Below are 18,047 nucleotides of genomic sequence, written 5' to 3' on the forward strand. Positions count from 1 at the left end.
GCGCTTCAAAGGAATCGTGTAGGACTCCAAAGGCTGTGTCGCTGTGATCTTTCTCTTGTAGAGGGTAAGTTTCCCGGTGTCGGCGTCGATAAAGTGCTCCCACTGCTCCTCCAGCAAGGGTTGTCGATGCTTCAAGCTACCAAGCGTCTGAGAAGTTTTCGACCCTGCAGACCCTTGCACGGGCGCTTCGGCGACCGATCGTGGTGCGAAGGCCTTCGGTGCCACCTTCGGCGGCAACGTGAACAGGAGTGGCGCCGAGGACTTCGGCGTCTTGGCAGCAGGCTTCGGAGCGGAAGCATCCTTCGGATCGACCGCGGAAGCCTTGTCCTTGATACGTTGCAGCGAGTCCGACACCTGCTTCGTAAAGGAAGCGGACGGTTTCGTCGACCCGACAGACGTCCTTGGTCCACCAGCGTGTGAAGACTTGGGCGTCGATGGCTTGGTCTTCTCCGGCCGCGGTACAGGATCAGCCTTCTTAGGTGCGCCGTGGCCTCCTTCTGTGTCGACGGCCTTCGGAGCCGACGGTTTCGGGTCGGCGGCCTTGACTACTGGGTTTGGGGCCCCAGTCTTCGGCTCTACGCCTTTGATCGTTTTTGGCTCGACGCTTTTGACCGACTTTGGCTCGACGCCTTTGGTCGACTTCACCGGGTCGACAGCCTTCTTCGGCTTCGGCTTCCCCGACGTATCGGAAGACGAGGAGGCGGCCAGAGGGACAGACGTCTTCTGTTTCGATGGCGTCTCCATCAGTTTCGTTTTCGTCGACACCGAAGGTTTCACTTTCGGTTTCATTTTGACCAACGGCGGCTCCGCAGAAGTGTCCGTAGCCGGGCCCGTAGGCGAGGCCGTGGATCTGGGTTTAAGGTCTTGGGTAAGGCCGTGTGGCGATCCCTCGACCTGAGCCTTAGTAATTGTTCGAACGGGGCATAGCTCTTCTTCCGAGCTATCTTCCATGGCCCCATAGGCCTCATTGTCGTCTCCTACCTCGTCGACGACTTCTTCTGCATCGAGCACTTCGACGTCCGCGTCGTAGTCGATCTCCTCCGATGGAGGCGAAATCTGCATATGAACTTCTTGTTCGTCTGCTTCTTCTCTGTCGAAGATGTCCACCGGTGCCGGGGCCGACTGCTGGGCCTCCAGGCGCGCCACGCGCCGAAGTCGAATCGTCTTCTTCGATCGAAACCGGGAACAAGCCATACAGTTGGCTTCATCGTGGTCCGGCGACAGGCACTTGTTGCACACCGGGTGGACATCGAAGTGGGGATACTTCGATCCACACACGGGACATTTCTTGAACGGGCTCCGTTCCATGATGTGTCGTCGAAAGTCTTGCTGCGTTGACTGGGCCTCGAGCACTGAAGAGCTACGCGACTCCTCTGGATGTCCGACTCGGGAACTGAGCCGGAACCGAGCTGGGCACCGAACGCAAGACAATACCGACGGTATAGGAAAAGGCCTTCGGGCCTCAAGAAAAGTTTATATCGATTCCGAACTGGAGATAACGAATATACATCCGAACCCAATGGCGGAAAAAAACAATCTGGGGATGGAGTCGATGCCCATGCGCACTGTAGTCCAGGGGAGGAGCCACCTATCTCGCGATACTTCGAAGACTCTTCCAGGACAACAATGTGCAATCATCCGGACCCAACACTAGGCGGCGATCTATGCTATAGATATGAATTCAGCAGCCCACATGCCTCGAACATATAGTTCACAGGGCCTATCTCACCCCCGACTTAATAAATAAATACTTTCACAGGGTGGACGCGTCCTGCCCTAGGTGTGGTGAGCTGGATGCGGACCTCCTTCACATTCTGTGGCACTGCCCGGGCCTCGGCACATACTGGAGAGACATTAGTGTCCTGCTCACGCAATGCACTGGCCGCACAATCCCCTGTAACTGGCCTGAATTTCTCTTCCATCATTTCAAGAGGCCACCCAAGGACAAGGCATCGTCCCACTTCCTGGATCTGGGGATGGTAACAGCGGTGCGGCTCCTTACAAGGAGGTGGAAAGCAAGCGACCCGCTCAGCGTGAGGGCATGGACTCTGTCCCTCCTGTCGTGGGCCCGAGCGGAGTGGACTACCATTCGGAGGGAGGAAACGGTGGGGCTCCGCGGGGAGCCCATGGCGGAGTGCTGGGAGGGCATGCTCGATGCCCTGCAGGCGGCAGGGGCTAGCACTGCTGAGGAGGCGGAGGGGGACTCAGTTACCATGGTGGGTAATAGAAGGGAGGGGTGTGCAGCGAATGACACTAACAATGCGCAGGCTGGTGCACATCACGAGATTGCGGCAAGGGTGTAATAGAAATGGAGACACACGCATTTGATTAAGGGGTGAGGAGAGTTGGCTAGACCGAGAAAAGGGGACAAACAATGTACAGACAGGGAGAGGGAGGCGGGCCTCGGGAATGGGAACGGGGGGTGCTTTATACTGTAAAAATGATGACAATGCCATCTTTTGCTTTTTTCGTTTTCTTGCAAATGTTTTGATTGCAATTGAGTTAAGAATGTAAGACTTGTCTCTCGGCGCAGGTCTGGGGTGCAATGACTCTTGTACGTTACGGGCATGCCTGGGGCCCAGGACCTGACCGCATGCCACACAGGTGTGAAAGTGACAGCGCCCTATTGACCTGCCGCACTACTAGTGCACGGGCAACTAGGCACGATTGTAGAACTGTCTAGATGTTAATGGTGCACCCAATGTAATGTTAAAATAAAATGCCAATAAACAGAGTTGACAAAAAAAAAAAAAAAAAAACTTTTGCAAACTTAAAAATATGGGTAAGTGAATAGTAAACCCAGAAGAGCAAGTAGAAAAAGGAACACAAAATGTTTTTTTTAAAAGGGCAGGGCCACATTATTCTCTAAAGTTACAAATAGTTTCAAGCCTACTTTGGAATGAAAGTAAGAATGGAATCTGGGGTATGTCATAGAGATCTGACTAAGGGAGAGCAATGGGTGAAGCCTTCCATTTTCTGTATAGCTAAAAACAATGGGTTTAATTTGTTTTATGTAATGAGGAATTCTGTTTTTTGTGGACTGCACAATCAAGGAAGTTTTCTTACATCCAGCAATGAAGTTACTCACAGCGAGTGAGGAGGGGGAGAATTGTCAACAATGAATGAAGATTTTAAGTTTGTGTGCAATCTGCTATGTCCTCTGCCTGCTGGTGTATGGAGTAAGCAATATCATCTAAGATAAAATTCAGTAGCGCCATTTGAAGATTAAAGTGAGGAAGGGCTAGAACTGAGCCCTGGAGAGCAGCGCAAGTATTGCCATTAGAAACTCCTTTAACTTTACCTATCTTCAACACAATGTCAGTTGGTAAGAAAGAAAGGACCTGGAAACATTCCGAACCGGTGCACCCACCATGATGCAAGTATGACTACATGGCGTCCCCCCAAAATCTCGCCAGATCTAGAGAAATTATCTATGAAATTCGAACACGATTTGTGTATTGTTCAAAGTATCTTTGCATGACTAGGAGCATTCTCCAAAGATACCGGAGGTGGGATCGTAGAGGACCTCCCTTTTTGGGTCCCAAAGGGTCCTGATGAATGCAGAGTGACTCCTTTCTTTTGGGCCTACCTTCACAGCAGAAACATGTTGACACTTCGGCAGTAAAGGAGAGGTGAAGGAATCTTAATTTTCTCCTTTCACTTCCATCCTTCATGTTTTTAATCTATCAGATGGCCCCAGAATAAATTTGGCAGTGGGTTCACATCTGATTTAGTTTTAATCTTCACCGGCTGCACTTTTTCTTCGGTGATCCCAAAACATTTCATTGTTTTTATGGTCTTACCCTCCCTGTTGCTCCACCCCAGGAGTTGGCCTGCACGGGGGTGTCTGTAGCACGTCCTACGATGAAGCATGTCACAATTTTGTGAGTGAGGGCAGTTTTTCCACACTGTACACGTGCCTTTCTCTCCTATGTATACACATTTCTATACATTTCTTCCTTTCCCTACTCCTTTGTGTGATATTCAAGAAAGAAAGTGAATCAGCTTAGGATCTGACCGCAGAAGCTCACATGTCCAGCATCTTCGATGTAGCTTTTCCCAAACTGAATTAAACCCAAGCCAGGCTGACATCCTTAAGCAGATATTTCCTAACAACAATGTTGTTGAATTGATTTGTGACAAATCAGTACATAGTTTTTCCCAACAAGGTAAAGTGTGATACTGGTTAGAAGTTGGAGAGCCAGTTCAGACTGAAGTTGTGTTTAAAAAAAAGAAATGTTATTGTTTTTTATAGTCAGGAAAAGATTTGTTGAATTAATGATACATTGATCCAGAAACGCCAGATCGATTTACAAAAGTGAAAGTGGGGTTTGAAGACATTGGCTGGCAAGAGATCTAGATAACAGTCTGTCAGTTTGAGCTGCCTGCTGATAAAGAAGAGATCACTGTCGGTAACGGAAGTGAAGGAGTACACGGTCAATTTTGGAAGAGGACATTCACTGACGAAGGGGCGCGTCCGACCTTCTCTCTAATGGAGCTGATCTTGTTAGTAAAATTAGTGAGGAGCTCCTCATATTTAAAGAGTCAGGGAGACAGTATGGATTCTGAAGGGAAGGTAGTGCTGGAGCAAATATGCCAAAAGTGGCATTACACAAGGAAATGTAATGTTTTGACTTGCTCTAGGCTGTAGCTGGATTTTGTAGACAGAATGGCATGGTTATATTCTCTTTTCAGACTAGTTTGGTTATAAAAATAGAGGTATAGTGTTTAATCATTCATTATTAGTGCTTCCAATACGTTTTGGGCTAAGGCTGGCCAGGTTTTATTTAGTTCCTTTAGTTGAAGTGGGATCACAAAGTCAACCCTTGCCTATATGGTGATATTATAGCCTAACAATGTTGATGCTATCTGCAGAAACAAAGTTGCTTGGTCTGTGGAGGGACATGGTTTAGAGCGATGCAGGTAATAAGTTTTGCAAATGGGTGGATATAGCTTTACGAGGCAAAGATGCTGTTGAGCATAGTTGACGTGAATAAAGAAAGTGGAAAGGAATGGGAAAGTCTTGAGTTGATATCTATCTGTGAGATGCATGCAACCGGAGCAATTATGAATATTCTACCTTTGATTTGAGCTGGCAGGGAGAGATGTGGATGGAGGTTGTGAAGGTACAGAAATGTTCAAGGGTACCGCATGACTTGAACTTCCTACTGCCCCACTCAACACTGAATTCCACAAAAGGATACTTTTGGCTGCTAGTATTTTGCTTGTATTACTGTATTACTGTGAAATTAGCTTTGAGTTTGGACATGTGATAATATGTAGTAAATTGTGTTAACCCCTTGTGTGCGCCCGTTGGCCAACAGCCGTCGCGAGCTGTGCAAGTCCGTTGGCCGACACGACCCTGGCCACTCTTCAGAACTCCTGCACCGCGGCGCAAATTCCGCCGCGGTAAAGGAGTTAAAGGAGATAGTGTGATGACAATTTGTATGCATTCATGGGTACCCCAGACTGTTGTGGCGATGTGTGCTCAATTGGGTGAACTGCTGTGAATATCTGTAATGCTACCACCTTGTTTATATTACCTTTCAGCAAGTATGATCTTCTTGGGATACCAATGAGTGGTTGACGGCTTCAAAAAGAATACTAAGCCACCCACAATTGTGTGAGGCACAACAGTTCTAAATCATAGTGAGTAATGAGTAATTAGAGATTGACTATTGCAGTATGATGTGGGCATGTAGAATTGGCATTGAGTAACATCCAAATTAAAGGAGAGTGGCTGCATGGTGTGTAATGGTGTACTTCATTCAAATAAGATTGTAAGTTTTGGCATGTTTGGCGTGAGAACATCTGAGACAAAGGCAGAAATTCTAGACTGCAGGAACAGAAGACTTGACCTACTGTAGATAGATTTTTGGGAGCACGCTAAGTGGATGTCGGAGATGAGTAGTGGTAATGAGAGGAAACAATTAATTGCGAAGGCTCCAGGGGAGCCGAGTTATGAATGGTGCACCTAGAAACACATGAATCTGCATAGACTACCTGACCCCTGTCTTACAATCTTCTTTGAGTCGAGCCATTTTTTCTTCCCCGTATGACACGACACTCTACGTTTGCCACAATGTGTGCTTGCTTTTCAGAGCACTTACCTGTCAATATGTATCTTATATGCTAATAAATGTACCTAAACCAATTTGTTTCTGGTTGTTGAACATTATGTTTTGAACACTTGTTTCTTCTGTTGGATGAATTATTCATCCACATATTGCTGAATTTGTGATTTAAATAAGTCTGCAGCTAACCATCTTTTCGCTGTACTATTTTAACAGCCAATGGTTTCCGATTAGCGTATTGGGCCAACCCCTGTTCATAGATTACCAGATAGAACCCAGACACACACGAAGCACATTGACACAGGAGGAGGAAGACATAGGGACCAATAGCATGAACAACAGTGGAAATTTGCCCGCATAAAGTAATCGGCAAAGCATCTGGGTTTATCTTGCTTGTTTGCTATTGAGAGGTTTTAATGAAAAATGTTTATGTTTCATTATCTATTTTCTGATTGAGCGCTGTAAGATACTTGTAAAGAGACAGTGGCATTGTTCGTCCTCCTACTTATACACACTGTCTCTTCCAGGTATTCCTGTTGCTGTGAAAAGGGCCCTGCACTTGAGGCTGGGATTTACTCGCATATTGACAGCAAATGGCTGGGTACCAAAGGAACTTGAATCCAGTGGTAAATGGCTTGTGTGCAATTCAAGCCATGTAATCTATAAGAAAAAGAAACTGGACACTTATCTGTGAAACAGCACTTGTAATATAGCATAAATGCTTCTGGACACTGAGATTCAAAGCTGTAGTTATAATGATGTACCCTGCCCCATCACTGCTGAAATCAAAAGACAGTACTCAAGCTCCCCACGTAAAACCTTCTGGGAATGGCAGGGACGACAGCGGAAGCTGCACAACATTCCTAGTCGATTACTAGCCTCTTCTATGATTCCAAGCTAATATGGGGTGGAAGGTCTTCTAAGGGGACGAAGGTGGCCTTGCTTCAGAGCGTCCAAACGTAACAGTTGAGGTACAAATGCAGGCGCCAAGGATTGGCTTTGTGTATAAATTCAGTGCACCAACAATGCAATGATTTGCTATGATTAATACTCACATGTGCTGTGGACTCCAGGAAGGTTATTGTTGACTGGCTCACTCTCTTCCTCACTTTGGATTCGGACTGGAGATTTTACAACCTGATAACCTAGGAAAGACAAGCAAACATTGCAAAACGCTGTATCCAAAAATCCTTCTAAGCTCAGAGTTTTCAATGTAATAAATAATGTCCATCTGTTAAAAACAGAAAAGTAGGCAAATGTTTTACAATAATGAGGAAGGTTATGTTCTTTAGCGCTGACTCACACTCGAATGGTCAAAGCGTAAAAAAAATATTTCTCTTCTCTTTGACTGCTAGGGCCCAAGTACGTCATTACACCCCCCCACCCCCACCCCCCATACACGACCTGTAAATTCCAACCAGCAGGAGTTGGTAAGTTTAAGGAAGGTCTTGGCTAGAGAATGAAAAGAACCTTGCTCCAAACCTCCTGGCACATAACTCAAGGAACAGCCTCAACAGTTAGGGATCTAGATGCTAAAATGTGAATGAGTACACAATCACTGTCTCCTCAGGTCACCAGACCTGGTCTGATGTAGGAGGCAGGCTTAGTATATGCTGCACACTTATTCAAGTGGTGCACCTTGCACTAATCCAGGCAACCCTTATGGTGATTTTAGTGGTCTTTGATAATCATAGAAACTCTCAAAGTGGTAGCTGTGGATAGCAGCCTTGATGCTTATCTTGAAGGAGTGAAAAGCAGCTTGTTTCACAAATTTAATCTGTAGTGTTAGTTAGACATAAAGAAACCACAGTGTTTATATGAAAATACTTCTATTTATTTCAGAGCACTCACTAACACATTGCTATATCTCCTACCCGGAGATATCAACACAATGCACAGGAATACTTCAAAACCAATCAAGTGTCTGGCGCAAAATACAGTGGTCTCCAGGGGGAGACCAACCCAGATACTAAAAAAATTGAATGTGAACTGTAAAGGAGAATTGAACTTGGCCCAGAAGACCCAGGGGAGTCAGGGACACAAGGAACCACCCAAGGTAAGTACCTCGGAACCCCACGGAGGCTGTATGCAGAGTAGAAACACCTGTGTGCCGAATGGAAGTTAATGGAGAAGTCGCAGTTTTAGAGAAGAAGAAGAACCCTTCCCGGAAGGCCCTGAAGAAACACTTTGGAAGACGGAAGTTTGGAGAGCCACCCCACCCATGGATACCCCAGGAACCAGGATACCTGCACCAGGGAAGCCGGGTGCATAGGATTGAAGTGATGCCAGAACCGGCCATAGACAACAATGAAAGACTTCTAACAAGATGCCTCTGAAGAAGAGTGTGAAGGAGTTCGGTGAAATACAAAGGTGGATTGTGGAAGTGAAGAACATGTAAGCAGAGGGGACAGAGTCTATGCCACTAGGAGGTACGGAAACACAAAGCCTACCGGTGTCGGGAGGTTCTGAAGAGACGACCGAGACTTTGTTGATTCAGCTGTGAAGACCAGGAGAGGGTGAAAAAGACCAGGAGCCGCTCACAAACTGTCACATGTCAGCATCTGTGGTAGTTTAGCAAATCATTAAGTTAAGCATTTGCAGAAGACATCCAGTTTTTCGACCTATATTGCCCGTTTTACAGAATCCATTTTGTCTTTCTATCGGCCATTTTGTATGCCATGTGCTCTGTCCTACCTTCCTGTCAATTGCTCTTGAAATCTGCCTAGAGACAAGATATGTTTAGTCTTCTTTGCTTTGCACATGCCCAGTAAAGCTTACAGCTGTCCCTAACTTGTAACTGTCAAGAGATGTCCACCAGAATTAGGTTACTATCAGCCCTTCCCACTTGTTGCTAGCACACTCTCTGTATGACCTTATATGTATTTGAAACCAATACTCTGTGCCTTGTACCGCCTCCATTTCAGCTCCTGTGTGGGTATAAAAGGACCAAGCTCCTTCCAGTCAGTGTGCTACCTCATACTATACCAAAAGGTGTTGTGTGATTGTAGTTCCACCTCAAGAGGTTTAATAAATTCTGTCTTTTCTATTCCAGTTTCTGGGCCAACTTCTTACCATTGGTTTAAGGACTCTAAGCAGAGAAGGGCGAATCCCTTGCACTAGTAGGCCTGGCTGGGGCTTGCTACCACAAATTGGCGCCCAATGTGGGGCTCATCGGCGACTCGGATGCCCGAAGGACTGGTCGAGATGAAGGACTGGTCGAGATGAAGGATTGGAATCTCGCTTTGGACGTGATCACTGCCAGAGGAGACCAGAGTCTTGTCATCCACGGCGTTTTCCCTTTCTTTCTGATCTGACCATCCAGGTGGTGCCGGTCCTCGACTGAGATCTCTTCTGTTGATCCGCTGTGTAGTGAACGTTTGGTCGATTTTAGAACTTGGCAGGAGGAACCTGGACACTATTTCACTGGTAAGAGCCGTTTTACGGCACTTGCTGTAAGTATGACGCCTTGTAATTAGTAAGGTAGTTTATATAAGCTTACTACGGCATTTTTCTATGTATTGGCCAAAAGTTTGAAATGATTCTATGTTAAGTTGATTTATGTCTTGCAACACATATAGGCAGGTAATGAGGAGATTTTTCTCTAATCCTATGAAATTCAAACGGCGCAACGTACAAAGAGTACTTTAAGCGCTACTTTTTTTTATAATACTGCATATTTTGCACTATTTTCGGCATGCCTGTTTTTAGCACACTTCGTAAGTTGTGTTGCTTTTGTAGTGGTACTAATTTGAAACTTGATGAAGCACAACCGGCCCCCCCAGAGCGGACGCCTAATAGGGATATGTATATTAAATATGGCATTTCGTCCACAATGTACAGCAAATTGTGGAATAAATACACTCGCAAGGATCCTGAGTTGCGTTGGCCTATGCATGGGTCATTTGATTCCCGAAAGATTCAGTATGTGGAGCAACGAATGTTTAAGCGAAAGACTAGGCAAGATATGTTTGACTGTGTGCGAAAGTGGGAGAAAGAAGTGCGTGAGCGAATGAAGCGTGAACAGGCCTAGATTGAAAAAGAACAGCGTAAAAGTGTGCATGCAAAAGCCTTAGATATGAAAAATAAAGAGATGAGAGAAACTAAAGAAAGGGAAGATAGGGAGCGTCAGTTACAGGTAAATGGACAATATGCTATTCGTAGGCCTCTCTATCCTATTCTTAATAAACCCCAAGAAGATTCTCTCTTATTAGATCGTTCTCCACCTCCGTATATTTTCCCTTCTGCTCCTAATGAGTCAGATAAGGACTCTCCTACAGATCAGGATAAAGCCCGAGACACTCGCTTAATGTTAACTACCGAACGTTCCTCTGAGATTAGATCTGCGGCGCGAAAAGCGGATTGTGGTACTCTCACTGCTTCTGAACTTCTAGATACTATTAAGAATTGGTCAGAAAAGGAAAAGAAATATTTTACAGAGATATTGGCTATAGAGGTTGTTGAGCGATTTAGGAAACATTCGGTGGAAGTAGAGCCAGATGATATAGCAGCTGATTGTAAGCAATTACGTGAAGGTTCTTTTGTCTTTTCCCAGGTGGCTGACACGATCAGACGCTTGGTTAAACTACGTGATGAAGCAGTCCGTTTGCGGGAGGAGAAAAAGGCCGCAGACGCAGCTGCACAAATATCTCGAATTAATATGGCACGAGCACCGACGCCCGAAACAGATAAGAATGTTGTAAATGTGAAACCCATGCGGGATGCCGCGCCTTTATATGTTCCTCCTAAAGGAACAGGCACAAGTGCTGATAAGACTTCTATTGATGCGAAAGGGTATTTTATTTATAATTGGGTTTACACTCCTTGGAATAGAGCAGATGTCATGGCTCTTAAAAATGTATTGCCTGATCCGCGAAAGAATCCAACAGCTTTTTATGAAGAAATTGAGGGTGCCATTAGCTCCTGTATTATGACTTTGTCTGACATTGATTTGTTTTTTGGATTAATATTACCGCCTGATATGTGGAGAACTGTGCGTAAAATTGACGATTGTGCGGTATTTGGAGCATTGTGGTCAGATATAGAACAATCAGATAAAGATAGAGAACCTGCACAAACACCGTGTCAGCAAATTTTAGATCTTCCAGCAGCTATCTTGGTTAAATTAAAGACGATTATTCCCCCTAAAAAGATACATTGGACTATGTTAGCATCCTGTAAGCAAAAGACGGATGAATCGGTTTTAGACTTTTTCACACGCTTTGAAGAAGCATTCCACGATTTTAGTGGTCAGACATTGGCAGATGACACAGGCATCTGTTCGTCGATAAATATGTCACAAACCTTTTGCCAGAAATAGCTAGTCGCCTAAAAGCCAGCGAAAGTTCATGGACTACCTCCTCTCCGGCTTCTCTCCTAACTATGGCTCAGTATTATCAACAACAGGAATTAGGAGCAAAAAGTAAGGAGGATAAAAAATCTAAAGAGTTAAAAACATAGGCTATGATGGCTCAAGCTTATGGCCCACCTTTTAGAGGTGATAATAGAGGAGGACGTGGATCTTATGGTTTGTCTTTCCCTCCCTTTCCTCGTGCAGATTTGTCTATTAATCAGTGTGCGTATTTCAGACAATCTGGCCATTGGATTTCTAATTGTCCGGTGCTACGTGCCCAGCAGGGTTCATGTAGTCGGGGACAAATGAGAAATCGCTCAGGATATTCAGGGCCTAGAGGAAATACAAATGATCGTGCTAGGTTTAACGTTAATACACGTAGACAAAAGGGGGCTAATACTTTTGACAGACGGAATCAATATCAAATGTCCGATTATGAGCCGTCTGATTTGCAAGATTCTGCCTATGCATAGGATTGCCTAGGATGGGGTAAGGAATCAGTTGAAGAGCCAGTAGATCAGAAGGGTCCCTATGTTACAGCACACGTTTTGGGTTCTACTGATCAGTTTCTGGTTGATACAGGAGCTACTCGTAGCGCCTTGTCTAAACACTTGATTCCAAGGGCTCCCCTGTCTGACTTAACTATTACATCGATAGGTTTCAATGGAACACCTTCCCGTAGCCAATTGTCACAACCACTTGCACTCCATGTTGATAAGTTTATTGCTCCATGGCCATTTTTGCTTTCTCCAAATACACCAGACAACATTGTGGGTCTTGCCATGCTCAAATATTTCAGGGCCATGATACGATGTTCTCCGGAAGGAGTACAGGTTATTTTAAATGACAACCACCCCATGATTGAGAGATCCTGTATTGTTAAAGAGAACATTGCCCAAGCTTCACTCCCTAGTACTTTGTGGGCTACTTCAGATACCGATGTAGGACAAATGGTTATTCCACCAGTGCATATTAGTGTCAAGGAGGGTGCTAGACTGCCAAGATTGCCTCAGTATAAAATTTCTCGAGAAGGAGAGGAAGCACTTACACGCATTGTTCATGACTTAATTCAAGTGGGGGTTGTTCAAGAAGTTCCTTACAATGATTACAATATTCCGATTCTTCCTCTTTTGAAAAAATATACTGACATTAAGGTTTATAGATTTATCATTGACTTGAGGGAGGTCAATAAGATTGTAGTACCACAATACCCTGTAGTGTCTGACATAACTACGTTGCTTACCTTGGTCCCTCCAACAGCAACTACATTTTCAGTAGTAGATTTGAAGAATGCTTTCTTCTCGATTCCTATTCATCCCGATAGCCGATATTTGTTCGGTTTCACTTTGAATAATGGATCGTACAGATTTTGTAGAGTTCCTCAAGGCTATACTGAAAGTCCTAGTATTTATAGTTAAGCCTTGAAACGACAACTTGATTCTTTTATTTTGCCTGATGGAGTGGCTCTCATACAATATGTCGATGACATTTTGTTAGCAGCTGATACACCTGAACAGTGTGAAACATGTACTTTGGCCCAGCTTTCTTTTCTTGCGACACATCACCATAAAGTATCACGGAAGAAATTGTAATATTGTAGACCGAAGGTGACCTACTTAGGTCATCTTCTGTGTAAGGAGGGACGTGCATTGACACCAGATCGCATTCAAGCAATTTTAGACACTCCAGTACCTTCCACATAGAAAGATGTCCGTGCATTTATTGGTTTAACTTCATTTTGTAGGCAATGGATATTGGATTTTTCACACATTGTTAAACGACTGCTAGCGCTTGACTAAAAACACTCCAATCCCCCTTCCTTGGACAGATGAATGTCAAAATGTTTTTCGCCAGTTGAAACAAGCTCTTTGCTCTGCACCAGTGTTAGGTACACCAGATTAAACGAAAGCTTTTACACTCTATGTGCACGAGAAAGATGGATGTGCATTGTCAGTTTTAGTACAGACACATGGTGACAAGCAACGTCCCTGTGCATACTTTTCTGCAGTTCTTGATCCTGTTGCTCGTGCATTGCCTGGATGTTTTCGTTCAGTTGCAGCAACAGCTGTGTCCATACGTCAGAGTGAAGGGATAGTTTTGTCACAGAAACTGTTCGTGCTAGTACCCCATGCAGTAGATGCCCTTTTGAATCAGACTACAACGCAGCATTTGACTAGTGCCCGCCTGACAGGATATGAATTGACACTATTAGCACCTCATATTACATTGAAGAGGTGTGCTACACTAAACCCAGCTACTTTGTTGCCATATCCTGTGACTCAGTCCCAGTCGAAGGAACCTCATGATTGTATATTCCTTACTGAGGAACAGACAAAGGGTCGCATCGATTTGCAAGATACGCCCCTTTCAGATGTAGATGGGGAGTTATGGGTTGATGGGTCCTGTTTGAAGTTACCAGATGGCACAACCTCAGCTGCATATGCAATCACCACACTTGAAACAGTAGTGGAAACAGCTCGCATACCTCAGAAGTCGGCTCAAGCAGCTGAACTAATAGCTTTGACACAAGCATGTAAGCTTAGTACTGACTTATGTGTGAACATTTACACGGATAGTCGCTATGCTTTTGGAGTGGTTCATGATTTTGGCTTACTCTGGAAGGAAAGAGGCTTTCTTACATCCCACGGGATGCAGATAATGCATGGAGAATTTGTGCATAATCTCTTGACTGCACTCACATATCCTAAGAGTTTCCATTATGAAGTGTAGCGCACACAAGAAGATCACTGATAAAATAGGGCAAGGAAATGCCTTCGCAGATCGTGTAGCTCGTGAAACTGCAATGCAACGAAGCACTACTTCTATGTACGTAGTGAAATCTCAAGCTGAGCGCTGGCATGATGCTAGAGAGGAAGTACTAGATGTACAGAGATCTGCCTCTGTAGCAGAACTTGAGCAATGGTCCAAAGAAAGAATATTGGACGATAAGGGTTGCTGGCGCAACAAAGACATGGATAAGTGGAAGTTACCTGCAGCCTATTTACAACCTATGGTTCAAATGGCACATGGGCTGGCACATGTTGGAGCTCTAGCAATAACTAAATTGCTTACACAAGTCTGGGAGCATCCTGAGATTGCCAGCACAGCTAAAAGAGTGGTACAGTCCTGTTTGATCTGTTGGCAGTGCAATCCTGGAAAAGGGACACAAACTCCTACAGGAGGGTTTGCTACACCAACCGCACCTTTTGAAGTTTTGCATATGGATTACATCCAGCTTGAACGCTGTAATCATCTGAAATATGTCCTAGTGGTGGTATGTCCCTTCAGTAAATGGATAGAGGCGTACCCTACAAAGGATAATACTGCTCTTACTACAGCAAAGGTGCTTTTTAAGGAGTTTTTCCCCAGGTAGGGTGTTTGCAAAATTTTATGGAGCGACAACGAATCTAATTTTATTGGGCAAGTTGTTGATTATGTCATGAAAGGATTAGGAATCAAACAGAAATTCCATGCAGTCTTCCACCCACAATCAGCAGGATTGGTGGAAAGGTATAATGCTAGCTTAAAATTTCAGCTGGCGAAAATAGTGGCTTCTACGTCCCTAAAGTGGCCGGATGCATTGCCTTTGGCACTGTTGTCCATAAGATCAGTACCACACTCACGATCAGGTCTCACACCATATGAGGTAGTATTTGGAAGAACGATGAATATTTGGGGAGTTCCTAAACCACGCCCCATACATGATGTTCCTTGTGTTCTGTTGAGTGATTATTTGGCACAGTTAACTGATAGTTTGACTTCTATTCATCAACAGGTTCGAGAAGCTCTTCCTGCTAGATCTACAGGTGAGGCCCATGATCTCCATCCTGGTGACCAGGTGATGGTCAAGGCGTTTGACAGATCGAACAGCTTGGAGCCGAGGTGGCGAGGTCCGGAGCAGGTGCTGTTGGCCACAAGGACAGCGGTTCGAGTAACGAACAGAAAGAACTGTCTCCATACCACGCACTGCAAGCGTGTATCGCCCGCCTTAGTGGAACCTGCTGTGCTGATCGACCATCGAGAGACTCTGGAAAAAGGAGAAGGGTCAAGCTATCTCATCTGACGAGTCTACGGAAGCCTCCCCGGATCACACGATTACTGGAACAGCACGATATAATTTGAGACCGAGGAAAGAATCTGCAGTTTTGAACGAGACTGGTTGAGCTACCGCCCTGGGTTGTGAAACGGAGAGCCAATAAGGCAAGAGAGGGGGATCAGCCCTGCATTAGTGTAGTGACACCCGTCTTGGCCTGTGGTGAAGAAATCAACGGCAACCCATGGGAGAAGAGCTCCAACGATTGTTTTGTTTTTTAGATTCTTTGAAAGATTGATCATCATTGCTATAGAAGATGAATTACACCAAGAAAATTATTTGTGCTGTAGGGTTTATTGTTGCCCTGATGGTTTTGGCAATAACCACTTGGTTCATTGAGAAAGCAGTTCCTGCTCGACAGCTTTTTGTTGCAACCACTCCAGCTCCACTGGAGCATCACTACTACACTCTTTCTTATCATGAGCAGAAACATCGACAGTCCTATCTGAATAACACATTCATTCAGATGTTGCATCATACCCATAATGCTACAAATGCTACCAATTGTTGGGTGTGTGGAATGATACCTGCACACCAGAAGAAAGGAGGAACACCTTTTATTCCTCTACCGTTTTCTCATAATGGTTCATGTCAAACTTGGTATGCCCTTTTGTTTGCTTATGGAAAGCCTTCAGTAGGTGGAATCATTTTTCAGTTGAATAAAGAATCTTACCAAGACAAAAATGGGTATCCTCAAGCTAAAGGGACTAAATGGGAATGGGATGAATACCAACCGGACAATATTTCAACACCATATGTCTTCACAAATGTGAGGAATCTGAAGAACTTTGGACCCTTTGTGATTTCTGTAACCAGAGCAAAAGCAGATTTATGTATTGGCAGTGTTGGGAGAATTCCCGTAGGACGAAGCGAATGTACAACTGTATTAAACATTGAAACTGTTAACAATAGCAGCTTTGTAGCGTCTCACAACACCTATTTTGTGTGTGGTAACAAAGGATATTACCAATTACCTGTTGGATGGTCAGGGGTATGTTACATACCATTTTTGTTACCCCCTGTGTTTTTAGCACCTGCATCATATCATCTTGACCTGAAACTGTTTAAAGAGATCTCAATGAATAGATATAAACGGACAACAAGTACTGATGAGATTGACCAGACAGACAACGCCCTGCAACAATATGTTGATTTCAATTTGGGTTTGTTCTTCTTCGTGGGTGCTGCATTAAATAGCAGAAAGATCAGACGATTGACTCGTGTAGTGGAAGCTGTTACCAATCAGACAGCTATGGCACTTGGGAACATTACAGAAGAACTGCAAATTGCAAGAATTGTAGCACTCCAAAATCGGATGGTGCTCGATGTGATCTTGGCTGATCGTGGTGGTGCATGCCGCATCATCGGTAGCAGCTGTTGTGTCTTCATCCCGGACCATTCGCCTTCAGTTTATGACGCAATTTCTAAACTGCATAAGATTGCTGCAGACATTCAACCAGAGACTGGTACATGGACATTTTCAAACTGGATATGGACACTCTTTGTTACTTGGGGCTGGAAACTACTGACTTTTCTATGTATACTACTGGTGATATTATTTACATGCTGTACTTGTATACAATGTGGTCCCATGATTTGCTCTATGTGCGTTACTGCTTGTACACCTGCCAAGAGAAGGGTTACGAAAGAACTACAAAATGTTAAGCAAAGAGATTTCTGATATGATGAATATCAATGTACAGGATGCAGATCTAGATTACCCCAGACAGACAGATGTCTTCAGCAAATGCTGAAAGGGTCGTCTGTGGTAGTTTAGCAAATCATTAAGTTAATCATTTGCAGAAGACATCCAGTTTTTCGACCTATTTTGCCCGTTTTACGGAATCCATTTTGTCGTTCTATCGGGCATTTTGTATGCCATGTGCTCTGTCCTATCTTCCTGTCAACTGCTCTTGAAATCTGCCTAGAGACAAGATATGTTTAGTCTCCTGTGCTTTGCACATGCCCAGTAAAGCTTACAGCTGTCCCTAACTTGTAACTGTCAAGAGATGTCCACCAGAATTAGGTTACTGTCAGCCCTTCCCACTTGTTGCTAGCCCTCTCTGTATGACCTTATATGTATTTGAAACCAATACTCTGTGCCTTGTACCGCCTCCATTTCAGCCCCTGTGTGGGTATAAAAGGACCAAGCTCCTTCCAGTCAGTGTGCTACCTCATACTATACCGAAGGGTGTTGTGTGATTGTAGTTCCACCTCAAGAGGTTTAATAAATTCTGTCTTTTCTATTCCAGTTTCTGTGCCAACTTCTTACCATTGGTCTACGGACTCTAAGCAGAGAAGGGTGAATCCCTTGCACTAGTAGGCCTGGCTGGGGCTTGCTACCACACATCTAGGTAGTCAGTGTCCGGCGGTAGCACCAACATGCCTTGGTAGCCGCAATGTGCGTGGAAGATGATAAAATGCAAACCTTGGGACCAGCAAGGTCCAAGGGACTCACAAACAGAAGGAGAGTCAGAGAAGGCCCTGAGCAAGCAGGATAGCCCACTGAAGCAAAGGAAGACAGTTGAGT

The 18,047-nt window shown here is 44.7% G+C and overlaps 1 protein-coding gene across 2 annotated transcripts in view; it reads right to left on the reverse strand.

The window, feature by feature from the left end:
* The window catches only part of LOC144783971 (uncharacterized), a 254,563-nt gene that overhangs the window by 148,657 nt on the left and 87,859 nt on the right, over positions 1-18,047 (reverse strand). For both annotated transcript variants that reach the window (XM_078662697.1, XM_078662696.1), the window contains exon 5: positions 7,130-7,219. In XM_078662697.1, coding sequence (XP_078518823.1) covers positions 7,130-7,219 — 90 coding nt within the window. The remainder of the gene's footprint in view (positions 1-7,129; positions 7,220-18,047) is intronic.

Source organism: Lissotriton helveticus, chromosome 10, assembly GCF_964261635.1.
Source record: "Lissotriton helveticus chromosome 10, aLisHel1.1, whole genome shotgun sequence".
In the NCBI taxonomy this organism is placed as follows: Eukaryota; Metazoa; Chordata; class Amphibia; order Caudata; family Salamandridae; genus Lissotriton; species Lissotriton helveticus.